Source organism: Macaca mulatta, chromosome 20 (genome assembly GCF_049350105.2).
Source record: "Macaca mulatta isolate MMU2019108-1 chromosome 20, T2T-MMU8v2.0, whole genome shotgun sequence".
NCBI classification, from domain to species: domain Eukaryota; kingdom Metazoa; phylum Chordata; class Mammalia; order Primates; family Cercopithecidae; genus Macaca; species Macaca mulatta.
The window spans coordinates 11,635,495-11,652,532 of NC_133425.1; the positions used below are offsets into that span (position 1 = coordinate 11,635,495).

At 39.7% G+C, this 17,038-nt stretch overlaps 1 protein-coding gene across 8 annotated transcripts in view; it reads left to right on the forward strand.

Moving 5' to 3' along the window:
• The window catches only part of ATF7IP2 (activating transcription factor 7 interacting protein 2), a 90,014-nt gene extending 77,505 nt beyond the window's left edge, over positions 1-12,509 (forward strand). For 5 of the 8 annotated variants that reach the window (XM_077987206.1, XM_077987207.1, XM_077987208.1 and 2 more), the window contains 5 exons: positions 3,027-3,100; positions 4,409-4,464; positions 4,854-4,920; positions 9,764-9,849; positions 10,698-12,509. In XM_077987206.1, coding sequence (XP_077843332.1) covers positions 3,027-3,100; positions 4,409-4,464; positions 4,854-4,920; positions 9,764-9,849; positions 10,698-11,111 — 697 coding nt within the window. In that variant the 3' untranslated portion in view covers positions 11,112-12,509. The remainder of the gene's footprint in view (positions 1-3,026; positions 3,101-4,408; positions 4,465-4,853; positions 4,921-9,763; positions 9,850-10,697) is intronic. The other 3 variants (XM_077987209.1, XM_015125606.3, XM_028841426.2) reach the window with 2 other exon arrangements.
• Positions 12,510-17,038: the final 4,529 nt, after the last annotated feature.

Here is a 17,038-nt window from a genome sequence, read left to right on the forward strand (position 1 = left end):
GCCAGAACAAAGTCTAACACTCTTTTGAAGGAATGGAACAACATCCATTACCCAACAGCATAAATTTTACAGTGTCTGACATCTAATGAGAAATTCCCAGGCATGCAACATAGTAAAAAAAAAAATGACCCATTAACAAGGAGAAGAATGAAGTGATCTACCTAGAAATAATTTGGACTTAGCAGATGACATAGAAGAGCTATTGCCAATATATCAGTGAAATAGGTATAGAAAATGTTCAGCCTAAAGCATGGAGAGGAAAAAGACCGAAAAAACAATGAACAGAGCATCAGAGACCTATGGAACAGTATCAAGGAGTCTAATACACATATTATTGGAGTATCACTAAGGCAGGGGCTGAGCAAATGTTTGAAGATACAATGTCTGAAAATTTTCCATACTTGATGCAAACTCTCAATCCATAAATGAAAAAAAACTTAAATTCAAGCAGAAGAAACATAAAAGCATACAAAACCACATCATCAGATTGCTGAAAGTCAATGAGGAAGGGAAAATTTTTAAAAGTGGCCTCACAGAAGACACATCACATAGAAAGGAACAGAAAGTCTGACCAACATGGAGAAACTGCATCTCTGCTAAAAATACAAAATTAGCCTGGCATTGTGGCACATGCCTGTAATCCCAGCTATTCAGAAGGCTGAGGCAGGAGAATCAGTTTGAATCCAGGAGTCAGAGGTTGTGGTGAGCCGAGATCGTGCCACTGCACTCCGGCCTGGGCAACAAGAGCGAAACACCATCTCAAAAAAAAAAAAAGGGAACAAAAAGTAGAATGGCACCAGACTTCATGCTGTAAGCTGTGCAAACTAGAAGACATCTCTAAAATTGAGATCATAGATACTTCTAAAGTATTGACAGGTTAAAAAAAAAAAAAAAAAAAAAAGGTCCATTCAGAATTCTATATGCAGTGAAAATATGTTTCCAAAGTGTAGGGGGAAAACAGATTTTTTTAAGCCAAAAAAAGGTGAGAAGAATACATCAACAGACCTACACTACAAGAAAATTTGGAGATTTTTCAGGCAAAAGGAAAATAGTATTAAATAGAAATTTGGATCTGCACAAAGTAATATAGACTGACAGACATTGTAAATATGTAGGCAAATAGAAAATATTTTTGTTTCTAAAATAGTGTATACACACACACACTATATGGAAACACTACATCCTATATATGTACAATATATAGTTTAGAAATTATATATATACACACATACAAGCAAGAAACAATTGGAATTTGAAATTTAAAATGGATACCATTTACAATAACTTCAGAGATCATAATATATGTAGGAATAAACCAAAACTACCTAACCTAAAATTACAAAGTATTACTGAAGAAATTAAAGGAGACCTGAATAAGTGGTGAGATATATATGCAACTTTCATGAATTCATTAAGATGTTACTTCACCCCAAATCGTATATCTATCAATGCCTCAGCCATTTTTGTAGAAAGTAACAAACTAGTTAAAAACTTAAGGCCAGGTGTGATGGCTTACACCTATAATCACAGAACCTTGGGAGGCCAGGGCAGGAGGATCACTTGAGGTCAGGAGTTCAAAACCAGCCTGGCCAACATAAAAAACATTAAAAAAAATTTTTTTTGTTTAAAGTTAGCCAGGCCTGGTGACACATGCTATCTTCCCAGCTACTTAGGAGGCCGAGGTGAGAGGATTCTTTGAGCCCAGGAGGTCTAGGCTTCAGCAAGATACATTTGCACCACTGCACTCCAGCCTGGGATACAGAGCAAGAGTTTGTCTCTTAAAATAAAAAATTTTATATACATTGAAAATGCAGAGACCTAGAAAATGAAAACAATGTTGGCAAAGAATAAAGTTAGAAGACTATACTATCTTTGTTCAAGACTTAACTATAAAGCTGTAGTATTAAGACAGTGTTGTTGGCATAGAGATAGGCATGTTGACCAATGGGCACACTAGAGAGTGCACATGCAGTTCATTGGTTTACGACAAAGGTACCAACGTAGTTTAACAGGAAAATATGTTCTTTTCAACAAATGTTGCTGAAATAGAGGGAAAAGTGAACCTCAGCTCTTACTTCATACCATAAACAAAAATTAACTCAAAATGGATCATACACCTAAATACAAACAGTAAAAATATAAGATGTCTGCAAGAAAATGGTATAATTGGACTGGGCACGGTGACTCACGCCTGTAATCCCAACCACTCTGAGAGGCCAAGGTGGGCGGATCACCTGAGGTCAGGAGTTCAAGAGCAGCCTGACCAACATGGTGAAACTCTGTCTCTACTAAAAATATAAAAGCCAGGCGTGGTGGCATATGCCTATAATCCCAGCTACTCAAGAGGCTGAGGCAGGAGAGTCACTTGAACACAGGAGGCAGAGGTTTCAGTGAGCCCAAGATTGCGCCATTGCGCTTCAGTCTGGGGGACAACAGCAAAACTCCATCTCAAAAAAACAAAAAAGTCACTCATAAAAGAACAGGGTCAAAATGGCTTGAAATATTCTATAACCATAATCAGCATCATTTATCATCATTGCCTCAATTAAATTTGTGGTCAATATTGCTACTGGAGAGATACAGGAGCAGTTCTTTTTAAAATAATTTTCTTTGTTATAGTTTTCTACCTTTAGGAGTCCAGGTGTCTTTATGGGTCTTAATAGATTTCCATTATTAAATGATGTTTCATTTTTATAGAAGCAAGTATATATGCTCAAATGAATTTGCATGTTTTATACATTTATGTCCATTGTATATTTATATGTATTTTGAGTCATTGTGAAGGACCCATAAAACGTGGTAGGGATCTAATTACTGGATTGTGATGAACCTTTGGTCATATAACTGAATTGGTAATAAATGGAGTTTTTTTGGGTATTTGGTTTTATCATTTCTATTTGCCCCCACGATTGTTCAATTAAAACATTATGAAATGTTAAGTTAGAGGACTCCTAACCACTAATTGCATGTTTAAGCCTGATAATGCATGTTTAGTTTTTGTTTTTAATTTCTTTTTATCATTTTAGTAACAATGATGATGTTATGTTGATTTCTGTGGAAAGGCCTAATTTGACAACTCCAATTACATCAAATCCAACAGGTATCTTATAGCTGATTAGAATATGATCTATCAAGTTAGAAGGCCTTAAATCAATGTTTGCTTAAAAGTGAAAAATTGAATAATATCTTTTAATAAAATGAAAAATTTAAATGTACTCTCAAATGTTCTAACTTATATCATGGTTAATATTACCTAAATGAATGATTCCTTAATGTAATTGAGATTTCATTTTAACCTTCTGTTTTATCAGTTTATGGCCTTTTTGTTTCTTTTATATGTTTAATGACTTTATAAGTTGTCAAACTACTTATTTTTAATCGTTTGCCCTGGCCTTTTGTTGATGGTAGTAATGGTTTGTTTTTTGTGTTTTTATTTTTTATTTATTAAGTTATCTTATAGTCAACTTAAGATTTAAAGTTTTTCTTGTCAGTCTGGGTGTGGTGGCTCATGCCTGTAATCCCAGCATTTTGGGAGGCCGAGGCAGACAGATCACCTTAGGTGAGGAGTTTAAGACCAGCCTGGCCAACAAAGTGAAACCCCATCTGTATTAAAAATACAAAAATTAGCCAGGCGTGGTGGCATGTACCTGTAATCCCAGTTATTCGGGAGGCTGAGGCAGGAGAATTGCTTGAACCTGGGAGGCAGAGACTGCAGTGAGCTGAGATCATGCTACTGCTCTCCAGCCTGGGTAACAGAGCAAGACTCTGTCTCAAAAAAAAAAAATTAACCTTACATTTCCAATGATAACATTTCTCAAAAAAAAAATTTTCTCTCTGTCAAAAATAGCCATCTTGTTTGGCTCATAATTTCTTATCCAAAATTCCCCATTTTCATTTCATTTTCTACTATGTTAGAGTATTTGCATCGTAATTTTAAAGCTTTGCCTCCACTTATAGCTACTTACTTGTCCCCACAGTTTGGGCTGTTAAGATTGTGAATCAGAGAATTACAAAGGATGTTAATCATTTATCTTAGGCTTCCTACTGGTTCCAGGAAGGGCGCTTCTCAGCCATGTCAGGCAGTTGTAGTCTAAAGATACTGTGAATTAAAAGTGCGTGCATTTCCAACTGTATTTTCTCATGCAAATTTCTAGGTAGAAGGATTTTCAAAAAAAGAGTTACTAATATAGTTGCAAAGTTACAGAAAGAAAAAATGGCTTGACCCAAAGTTACATTTTTTTAAAAAAATTCATTCAGTCTTTGGAATAGGTAAAGTCAATTGAGTTACTTTTTATCACTATATAATTAACAGCTAATTAGCATCCCCATTATTTTGTTTTAGCATTCATATTTCACAAAGCCCATAAATATTGTGTAATCAATTTGTCAAATGTCTCATTTCTTTCAGATACCAGAAAAACTACATCAGGAAATTCTAGCAGTTCTCCTAATGCTGAAGTTACGGTAAGTAAGAAATACTAACTCTGAATATTGTTCATTTAAACATGTTAGTTCTAGGAACTTTAGTGTTTGCTACATGTTGGATGATTTAGTTTTAGTCCAGCTTACACATTGAAAAGCAGACAGCTAATGATAAGCATAATTCATAACGATACTCATTTACCAAATTCATTTACGTTCTCCTTAGTCTTATTCTCAGAAACCATATAGTATTTTACAAGAACTTTTTAATAGTAGAGTTAAACCACAGGATGGTTTGAAATTACCACTTAAAATTACCAAATTTTTCTGAATGGTAATTTAAAATTACCATTTAAAATTACCAAATGTTGAAGTTTTTAAAAACATTTTCAGCTATTGAGGCAAAGCTTTATTATTTACAATTTTTTTAGGCTGTACAGAAGAAACTTGATTTTATAATTGATTTGACAAAAGAAGGCCTATCCAACTGCAATACAGGTAAAATGATTTTTTAGATCTTTCTTTTGTAAAAAGGAGGGAAGGGTAACAACTCACAATGCACTGGGTTTACTTATGAAGTTTGTTTTAATATGTTAGTGTGCAGATGTTTATATCTCTATGCAGTTTTAGCACATGTGCAGATTCATGTAACTGCCATCACAGTCAAAGTACAGAACCTGTAGCCACAAGGCTCCTTCATGCTACCCCTTTATACTCACACCTTGTTTCTGCCCCAATCCCTGGCAAACACGAATCTGTTCTGTACTATAACTGTTATTTCACAAATTTATATAAATTAGGTAATGCAATATGTGTTCTTCTGAGATTGACTTCTTCCACTCAGCATAATTCTGAGGGTCATCCACATTGTTGTGTATCAGTAGTGGGGTCCTCTTTATTGGCAAGAGTAGCCCGTGGTGTGGATGCATCATAATTTGTTTATTCATAAACCCACTGAAAGACATCTGGCATGTTGGGGACTTTTACAAATTTCTTTTCTTCCTGTGGTACATACTTTTTTCCCTAACCACAACAATAGCTACTGAGAGGACGCACAGAGAGACAGAAACTGGGGTATAACATGAAAATGTAGAGGGAGAGTGACAACAGTGTCTTTCACAGATTTAAGGAAGAAGAAGTGAAATACAATCATGGGGCTGGGGATCACTTACAAGGTCTCATTCAAATTTAATGAGAAGTATAAACCCACATATCCAAGATGTTTAATAAACTCCAGGATACGCGCAAAAGAAGTCATACCAAGACATATCATAGTCAAGTTCCTGAAATCCAGTGATAAGGAGAAAAGTGAAGATACAATGTGGGTGAAAGAACAGAGAATTCACAGGTTTCTAGGCTAGAACAACGCAAGCCAAAAGACAATTGAATGACTTCATTAAAAGGCTGGAGGAAAATAACTATCAACCTGTAATTCTTTATCTAGAAAATATCTTTCAAAAATGAAAGCAACTTTGGGAGGTCAGGTCAGGAGGATGGCTTGAGGCCAGGAGGATGGCTTGAGGCCAGGAGTTTGAGACCAGCCTAGGCAACATAACGAAACCCCATCTCTACAAAAATAAGAATAAATCAAAATTAAAATTTTTCACATCAACAAAATGCATTGCCAGCAGACCTTTGCTATCAGAAATAAAGGAAGTTCTTCAAGTGATAGTAAAAGATACCAGATAGAAAGCAGATCTACACAAAGGAATAAAACTATTATAGAATGTATATAGAAGTCAGTAGATGAAAACAGTAGTGCAAAAGATAGTCACAGGATTGAAAGTATGCTGTTATAAGGCTCTTAAGTGGAGTGGTGTCATGTTGTTTGAAGCTAGAGATATATATGGTAATGTCTAGAGCAACAGTTTTGTCTTTTACATAGAAGTAAAGCTAAAAAACCAGTAGTGGAGATAAACGAAATTTTTAAAATACCCAATCTAAGAAGCCAGAAAAAAATAAAAAATAAGAGAAAAAAACAGCAGAGGAAGAACAAACAAGACTAATAGAGAACAAAAGGCAAAAGAATCAATTTAAACCTGACCACACTGATAATAAATATAAGTGGTCCAAACACTCCATTGAAAAGCATTGTTAGACTGGAGAACAATACAAGTCTCAACTGTGATTACAAGAGATGTACTTTAAAAAGGAAATAAACATTAATTGGGTTGGAATGAAAGTCCTGTCTTGTCTCTTATTATCATAAAGTTGAGCTTCTATTGCAGTCTGTTTTAATTTGCTAAGGGCCTCTTGACTTACTGCTTTGAAAGAAGGAATATTGTTTACAAGAAATTATATTTGCTAGGATATTTTAAATATTCAGCTGTTGGCTAAAAATTTAAAGGTTATTTGTATTAGTTCTTAACCTACAGATTATAATTTTACAAATCTGTCTCTTAAAGCTAGTACAAAAGAGCTGAACAGACTCTCTAAAATAATAAACTCATCAATTCTTCTAGGAAGGTTTTTGTAAAAATACCAGTAAACAAGGGACTAACTCTGAAACAACAGTACAGAATCTTGTTCATCTTTGTCAAAAGAAAAATACAAGTAAATATCATTTGGAGGATTCATAAAATGTAGTAGTTATATCATAGGATATAAAGGATCTAAAATGGTTTTTACTGCTTAATTCTGGGATTTTTAGCTACCCAGCTTTCATACTTTCCAGTATAAACCCCCTTTTCTTAACCATCCCTGTATTTACTCTCCCCAGTTTTGTGTGTGTGTGTGTGTGTGTGTGTGTGTGTGTTTTAACTTTATGTTCTGGTGTACATGTTCAGGACGTGCAGATTTGTTACATAGGTAAATGTGTGCCATGGTAGTTTGCTGCACCTATCAACCCATCACCTATGTGTTAAGCCTGGCATGCATTAACTATTTTTCCTGATGTTCTCTCCACCCCCCACCCTCCCCCAACAGGCCCAGTGCGTGTTATTCCCCTCCCTATGTCCATGTGTTCTCATTGTTTAGCTTCCACTTACAAGTGAGAACATGTGGTGTTTAGTTTTCTGTTCCTGGATTACTTTGCTGAGGATAATGGCTTCTAGCTCGATCCATGTCCCTGCAAAGAATAGGATCTCATTTCTCTTTTTTTTTTTTTTTTTTTTTTTTTTTTTTTTTTTTGAGACGGAGTCTCGCTCTGTAGCCGGGCTGGAGTGCAGTGGCCAGATCTCAGCTCACTGCAAGCTCCGCCTCGCCTCCCAGGTTTACGCCCTTCTCCTGCCTCAGCCTCCCGAGTAGCTGGGACTACAGGCGCCCGCCACCTCGCCCGGCTAGTTTTTTTGTATTTTTTAGTAGAGACGGGGTTTCACGGTGTTCGCCAGGATGGTCTCGATCTCCTGACCTCGTGATCCACCCGTTTCGGCCTCCCAAAGTGCTGGGATTACAGGCTTGAGCCACCGCGCCCAGCCAGGATCTCATTTCTTTTTATGGCTGCATAGTATTCCATGTGTATATGTACCACATTTTCTTTATCTAGGCTATCATGGATGGGCTTTTGGGTTGATTCCATGTCTTTGCTATTGTGAATAGTGCTGCAATTAACATATACATGCATGTATCTTTATAGTAGAATGATTAATATTCCTTTGGGTATATACCCAGTAATGAGACTGCTAGGCCAAATGACAATTTTATGATGAAATCGTCAAAAGCAATTGCAACAAAAGCAAATACTGACAAATGGGATCTAATTAAAGAGCCTCTGTACTGCAGAAGAAACTGTCATCAGCAGACAGACAACCTATAGAATGGGAGAAAATTTTTGCAATCTGTCTATCTGACAAAGGTCTAATACCCAGAATCTACAAGGAACTTAAGCAAATTTACAAGAAAAGTAACCCCATTAAAAAGTGGGCAAAGGGCCGGGCGCGGTGGCTCAAGCCTGTAATCCCAGCACTTTCGGAGGCCGAGACGGGCGGATCACGAGGTCAGGAGATCGAGACCATCCTGGCTAACATGGTGAAACCCTGTCTTTACTAAAAAAAATACAAAAAACTAGCCTGGCGAGGTTGCGGGTGCCTGTAGTCCCAGCTACTCGGGAGGCTGAGGCAGGAGAATGGCATAAACCCGGGAGGCGGAGCTTGCAGTGAGCTGAGATCCGGCCACGGCACTCCAGCCTGGGCGACAGAGTGAGACTCCATCTCAAAAAAAAAAAAGAGTGGGCAAAGGACACGAACAGACATTTCTCAAAAGAAGACATACATTTGGCCAACAAACATGAAAAAAAGCTCAACATCACTGATCGTCAGAGAAATGCAGATCAAAACCACAGTGAAATACCACCTCATGCCTGTCAGAATGGCGATTATTAAAGTCAAAAAACAACAGATGCTGGTGAGGATATGGAGAAATAGGAATGCGTTTACACTGTTGGTGGGAATGTAAATTAGTTCCACCATTGTGGAAGACAGTCTCAGTGATTTAGAACTGGAAATACTTTTTTTTTTTTTTTTTTTTTGAGACAGTCTCGCTCTGTCCTCTGTCACCCAGGCTAGAATGCAGTGGCTTGATCTCAGCTCACTTCAACCTCTGCCTCCCAGGTTTAAGCAATTCTTCTGTGTCAGCCTCCCGAGTAGCTGGGACTACAGGCATGCACCACCATGCCCGGCTAATTTTGTATTTTCAATAGAGATGAGATTTCACCATGTTGCCCAGGCTGATTTGGAACTTCTGACCTCAAGACATCTGTGTCCTAAAGTGCTGGGATGATAGGCATGAGCCTCTATGCCCAGCCTCCCCAGTTGTTTTCAATCCATTCTTTTACCTACTTGTACCTTCTTTCCCTCCCGCCCACCCACATTTTTCCTATTCGCCTCCTTTCTTATTCTCACCATCTATTTTCCTTTTCGTTTCTCCTCCTCCCCCTCTTCTTTTCCCCGCTCCACATTTTATATGTAATTCCTTCCAGATGAGCACAGACCTCATTAGTTGAGATTTTTTTAATCCCAACCCACATGATTTTTAGTTTGAATTTCTAAAACTTGGGTATAGATTATAAATGGCTCTGTGTTTGAACATCTTTGTTGGCCTAACGAGAAAATTTGCCTCTAAGATCGTTGATCAGAGAGGTCTGTGTCTCATGTGTAAACATATCTGGTTCCCAGCTACACAGTGTCTAAAGTGTTTACCTTAAGCGGAATTTTTGTCACCCTAAAAATTTTCTATTTTTGGTACCTCTGTATCTTGAACTTTAACTAAAAGTGTATCTTCATAATTCAGTTTTATAATTTTAATTCACATTTAATTATCACCAAAGATGTAAACTATATCTTAAAGGCTATGGAATTGATTCTTGCAGATAAAATTTACTTCTTAAACCTTGTGTTGTTCACAGAAAGTCCAGTATCCCCCCTGGAGTCACATTCGAAAGCTGTTACAAACTCAAAAGAAACAACCCCATTGGCACAAAATGCAGCCCAGGTACTGATTCAGAGTGCTCTGTAAGGGATATTTATTCCAAATTGAGTGGGAAGTACCTATCTTACTCTTGAAGAAACATTTGGGTCACATTTCAGCTTAGAAAACAATTTAATATGCTGTTGTTAATCTACTTATTTATACAGTTAAAATCATTCAGTTGAGTTTTACAGAAGCTACAGAAGTTAAAACAAATACTTTTTTTAAATTGAACAAATTGGAAAAGAAGCAATAGCCATTGTTGATGAGGATGGGAGGAAAAGGGTGTTCTCATACACTGACACTTTTTTTTTTTTTGACACCACATCTTGCCCAGACTATACCGAATCTTGCCCTGTCGCCCAGGCTATAGTGCAGTGGCGTGATCATGGCTCACTGCAACATCTACCTCCTGGGTTCAAGTGAGTCCCCTGCCTCAGCCTCCCAAGTAGCTGGGATTACAGGCGTGCACCACCACACCCAGCTAATTTTTGTATTTTTAGTAGAGACCGGGTTTCGCGATGTTGGCCAGGCTGGTCTCAAACTCCTGACCTCAGGTGAGGCAACGCACCCAGCCACGCTGACACTTTTCATGTAAATTAGTACAGTGTTTGAGAACGCAATTTGGAAATGAGATGGAATATTTATCCCACATGTCTAGAACCTAACCCATTCTGGATTATTGACATTCCAGGGTGTAGAAATCTTAAATCCAAAAGAGGATTATGCTTAAAGGACTGGATCCAGCCTCACATATTATTGAAATACCCTTTTATTATTTTGATAAATGGATTGAAGAATGGGAAGTATATATTTCTACAACTGCAATTGACCACTTTAAAAGCTATACTTTCTTATAATTGTGTTTTTAGGTTCCTGAGTCCTTTGAGCACCTGCCACCTCTCCCAGAACCACCAGCACCACTACCTGAATTAGTAGACAAAACCCGAGACACACTTCCTCCCCAGAAGCCTGAGCTCAAAGTGAAACGGGTTTTCAGACCAAATGGCATTGCCCTGACTTGGAATATAACCAAAATCAATCCCAAGTGCGCTCCTGTAGAAAGCTACCACCTCTTCCTGTGTCATGAGAACTCTAATAATAAATTGATTTGGAAGAAGATTGGAGAAATTAAAGCTTTACCACTCCCCATGGCCTGTACTTTATCTCAGTTTTTAGCTTCCAACAGATACTATTTTACTGTCCAGTCAAAAGATATTTTTGGACGATATGGACCATTCTGTGACATAAAATCTGTCCCTGGGTTTTCTGAAAATCTTACCTAAAAGAGAGGTCTTTAATAATTACATATTATACTACTTTTTTTTTCATATTTGTTTGTTTGTTTACAATGTTACTGTAATACTATTTGCCGTTGTAAAAGGCCAGCTCAGATTGTGAGCCCTTTCTATTGGGACAGTCCTCTTCTATATGTTTTAAGTGGCCAGTAATTTGATGAATTTCTGGTTTGTATTAAATATGTCCTTCCAATGGATAAGTTCTAAAACATATGCTATCTTGGTCGTGTGTTGCTGAGGTGTGTTGTGAACAATACCTTTGGTGACTGTGAAACTGCTGCTTCTATCAGAAGACCTAGGATACAAGCAGCCACTGTTTCCTCCATTAACAATCAGCTTTTAGTGACCTGCTATGGTCAGCATAGCTACAGGAAAAGTCAGCCCTTGACTGAGGGCCAGATCATCCCTGGAGTGCACCTCTACCAAGATTTTATGAAAAGATGACATGTTGGACTGCATAATACAAATTAATATAAAAATTAATTTTTTTTTTTTTGAGATGGAATCTTGTTCCATTGCCCAGGGTGGAGTACAGTGGCACAATATCAGCTCACTGCAACCTCCATCTCCCAGGTTCAAGCAATTCTCCGGTATCAGCCTCCTGAGTAGCTGGGACTACAGTAGCTTGCCACCACGCCCAGCTAATTTATTTTTAGTGGAGATGAGGTTTCACCTTGTTGGTCAGGCTGGTCTCAAACTCCTGACCTCAGGGGATCCACCCACCTCAGCCTCCCGAAGTGCTGGGATTACAGGCATGAGCCACCACACCTGGCCAAAAACTAAAAGATTTTATGAAAAGAAATGGCTTCCCATTCTATTCAGCTTCTAAGTGAGCTATTCATTTGTGCCCCTCCTCTTTTTTGTTTTGTTTTGCACTATGTCAATCATTTGGGGAAAAAGCCTGGAGGTCTTTCCTGAATCTGTTCGTAGACTAATAAAATGTGTGCTGTGTACACAAAAACATAATAGTATCTCTCATGAAAGCATTACCCAACCTGCTGTTTGAGTTGAGAATGGATTTGTCCATCTTAGATGTGAGGCTTTAGTTTGCTGATTTCCTAAATGCTACCCTTTGATCATTTCCTGGCTGCCATCCCAATACTAAGGGGCTCAGATGTGTCTTGTGCCCACCTCTTCCTGAGAAGAAGTGGAGCTGTGACTAGTACAAGCAGCCCAAGAAACTCTGAACAGGACCCAATGGAGGCAAACTTGAGAAAATAACTGGGATGATAAAAAATCCCAACTGTTTGAAAGTTCGAAAGAGGGGCATTCTTTCCTGGTACATGGTGAAAGTTCAGGCTCCAGAGGCTCAAAACAGGGAACGGTTTTCCTTGGCATTTTGTAAATGCTCTCACATCTGCAGTAATAAAGCTGTTATTTTCTGCAGTCTTCTATGTCTTTATTTTTAAGAAAATTACTGATTCATGAGAGGAACTGCCCTGTGGGTTCCCATTTCCTGCTCAGAGCCACCCTGGGTGAAGATTTCACCCTGGGATTGTCATGGACTACACATTCACTCACTGTGAAGCCCAAAGACGCAGCCCATAAACAAGATTTTGGTACCCATCACCAAGTGAACCTACATCTGCAACTACTGGGCCATCTGGAAAGATGATCGATGCTCAAGTCTCTAGCAAATGAGCCTTTATGATCAAAGGAGGAGAGAGAAAGGCTGACAGCAAACATCTTAGAGGTGGTACCTCAGAAAGCATTACTGTTTTGCCTTTTGGAGAGGCAGGGGCAAGATCAACTGTTTGTTCATTTGTTTTTGAGATAGGATCTCTGTTACCCAGGCCGGAGTGCAGTGGCACCACCATCAGCGTCCCTGCAGCCTCGATTTCTTGAGCTCAAGTGATCCTCCCACCTTAGCCTTTCAAGTAGCTGAGACTACAGGTGTGCACCACCATGCACGGCTAATTTGTTTGAATTTTAGTATTGCTGAGGTCTCACTACATTGCCCAGCCTGGTCTTGAGCTCAAGGGATCCTTCCGCCTCGGCCTCCTAAAGTGCTTGGATTATAGGCAAATCCTCAACTGTTAACACATCAGTGACACCAGGAAGGAGCTAGCCAGCCTAAGGACGAAAAAGTCCTGCCAATAACACAGTCACACAGTACAGAGAACCCACACCCTGACCCCACCCTATGAAATGCTTCCTATACTTCCAGTGGGAAACCTTTATACCTTCATTAGTTAACAGAATCAAACTGAGTAATGACTGAAAATTGAATACATTGAGAAAAGGCTATGGAGTGGCCCAAGGAATTACCAGGAATCCTAGAGACTCAAGGAAAAAAATACTTTGCAACAACCCAACCAAGTTTCAAACCTCATACATTTTATGCAATTCACATTCTACATAATGATATGTTGGACATTTTATGCCCATTTTAAAGATGGAGAGACAGGCCTAGAGAGCTTAGGAGACTGGTGCAAGGTCACAGAGGCCCAGGGAATAACTACAGTCGGGATTCAAAACCAGCTACATGGTTCTGATTCATGCTGTGTACACCATGCTCTGCTGTCTGGGAACTACACTGAAGGAACGGTTAGAATTCACACTCTGCTGCCTTGTGGCTCCAGATTGAAATCCCAGCATCTGATTGGCTTATCCTAGGGCATACGTTCAAGTTGCAAGGTGAATTGGAAAAGCAAATCTCTGGTATTTCTAATCTTCAGTGAGAGGTATACACAAGGTAAGTGTGGTGGTTCTGCACTGTGTCCTGTAGCTAAGCTAGAACTACCTACCCAGAATTTCTTTCCCTGGCTGGTTCAAGGTTAGCATTGATCACAAGACATTATGCTGAGATTTGAAGAGCAGAAGTGAAATGGCATTACATGTCTTAGGTTCCAAAGGGCAGTGCAGGACATCAGAATGAGGCAGCTGATGTGCGCTGTTGCTGATCTGCGAGTTGATGGACCTGCAGCTCCTGCAGCTGCCATCAAAGCCATCTCTAGCCTATCCAAGTACAGGACACGTATGGGTGCTGCTGTGTGTTTTTCCTACAGCCCATTATTCCCATGGCGTCAAGGTGGGATTGGTGACACAGGTTCCAGTTTGTACTTGGTCCCAACCACATCCATCCTTCCTCCCCAACAGCCTGCCTGGCTGACTGATGGTGACTCCAGGCTTCACAATAGACACAAAAGGAACAGTTTGTGTGGACTTCTCTACCAGCTCTCATGCATAGGAACAAATCTAACTCCATGAGAGAGATGTCTTGTTGAATACCATGAGTTCTAAATTTCTCTTCAAACAATCAGTATGTCAGTATATTCAGTTCTTTGTTCTCCATTTTAAAGCTTAACTTCCTCATTCTCCTCACCCCTAGTTTCAGTAAACAACCTTTTCCACCAGTTCTAATCAGTAGTTCAGCTCTGTTCTCCTGTTCTGTCCTGAGTCACCCTGGTCACCTGCTCTGACCTGAGTCATCCTGAGTCACCTGTTCTGTAACCGCCCTTCCTGCCAAACTACTCACCCCACCACTCCAGCTCGTATCCCTGCTGTCTTTAAAACAGCCACTCGGAATTAGCTTACACTGTGTCGTCCAACCCTAGCCAATAAGGGAATGACACAGCAGTAGGGGCTACCTGTGTCAGAATAAAAACCCCTTTCTCCTCCCTTGTTCAGGTGGGCTCTCACCATTGCTCCACCCACGAGTTGCACCCTTCACCACAACCTCGTCGAATGTTGGATGGAAGGAAAACTCAAACTGGCTTGGGAAGGACTCTACCTAGTGCTTCTAACCACCGAGATCACAGTTCGAATAAGTGACTCATCACAGCTGGGTCAAAAGAGCAACACCCCCTCCAAAATCATGGATAGCTATTCCAGGGCCAATTCCAACCAAGCTACAGCTAAAACGGGTTTGATCTTCTTATATTGCATCTCTTTCTTTTCCCCTTCTATTGCTAGTCCTCTCGTTATTAATGTAACTAGGTCAAGTTCACCCCAAACTATTACTTTTGATGCTTGCCTTGTGATACCCTGTGGAGATTTGCCAAACCAGAGGCAACTCACCACCTCAGAAAAGTATTTTTATCCTTCCTAGCTCTCCTCAGACTAGAAGTCTGTTAACTGGGATAAGTTAGTTTGGGAAGAGTTTGATGAAGATTCCAGTATAAACTGGGAATCTTGTCCTCCTAGAGCAGAACTTCTCTGACGAAGTTGGTCCAATGCTCTACAAAATACTAAAGAGCAAGGATGGACCGCCCCAACTAGTACTTGCAGCTTCTTGAAACCATATATTTGTTTTACTAAAGGAGTTAACCCTCCCCATTGTCAGCTGAACCAGTGTAATCCAGTACAGGTTACCATCTCTTCTCCCCAGAGGTCTTCCCCTTCATTAAGCTGTTTCTATGCTATAGGAACAGAAATCTCAGAGAAGGATCCCATAAGATCCTTAGAAATGTGCTTCATTGCCTCCTCACCTCCTGCACCGCCTTCTCCCTCCCCTAAGTTCTCCACTAACCAAACCTTCTCTCGTTATATACGCAGTGATAGGACCAAAGTAGACGTTGGAAAAGTAAATGATTTAAAATAAACTTTAGCAATAGAGACAGGATATTGAGATGCAAATGCCTGGTTGGAATGGATCCAATATTCTGTTCGCACGCTAAACAAAGCAATTGTTACGCCTGTGCTCACGGCAGGCCAGGGGCCCAGATTGTCCCCTTTCCACTAGGATGGTCCTCCAGTCGACCACGCATGGGCTGGACAGTAGCTCTTTTCCAGGATCCCACCGCCTGGGGTAACAAGTAATGCCAAGCTGTCTCTCTGCTATATCCCAAAGTTTGACACCCTGTGGGTCAGCCCACGAGGGCCATCCAACCTCCATCTCCTGACACTAAGTTCATTTCGTGTCTCTCATGACAAGGAGGGAACTTAGCATTCCTTGGAGACCTGAAAGGATGCACTGAGCTTAAGACTTTTCAGGAGCTTACCAGTCAGCCCTTGTTCATCCCCGAGCAGATGTGTGGCAGTATTGTGGTGGGCCTTTACTGGACACTCTGCCAAGTAACTGGAGCAGCACTTGTGCTCTAGTCCAACTGGCTATCCCTTTCACCTTGGCATTTCATCAACCAGAGAGAGGGAAAATACAACATCGTAAAACAAGGGAAGCCCTTTAAGGGTCTTTCAACCCTCATGTTTATTTAGATGCAACTAGAGTCCCATGAGGAACACTAGATAAATTTAAAGCCCAAGATCAAATATCTGCAGGATTTGAGTCAATATTTTGGTGGGTGACAATAAGAATGTAGATTGGATAAATTACACTTATTACAACCAACAGCGGTTTATTAACTACACTAGAGATGCTGTTAAAGGAATAGCTGAGCAATTAGGGGCTACTAGCCAGATGGCTTGGGAAAATAGAATAACCTTAGCCATGATATTAGCAGAAAGAGTAGGAATTTGCATCATGATTAAAACTCAGTATTGTACCTTCATCCCAAACAATACCACCCCTGATGGAAGTATAACCAAGGCATTGCAAAGTCTAACCTTTCTGTCCAATGAATTAGCCAAAAACTCAGAAGTAAATAACACTTTCTCAGGGTGGCTAGAAAGGTGGTTCACTAAATGGAAAGAAATCATAGCCTCAATTCTTACTCCTCTTGCAGCTGTAATAGGTGTACTCATTCTTGTTGGGTGTTGTGTCGTACCATGCATCCGTGGGCTGGTGCAGAGACTCATAGAGATAGCACTTACTAAAACCTCCCTTAACTCTCCTCGACCTTATTCAGAGAAGCTTCTTCTTTTAGAGAATCAAGCAGAACAACTAAGACAAGACATGTTAGGGAAGTTTGAAGAGAAAGAACTGTAAAACTCAAGAGGATGGAGTTGTTGAATATAATGAATTCTAAATTTCTCTTCAAAGAATCATTATGTCAGTATGTTCAGTTCTTTGTTCT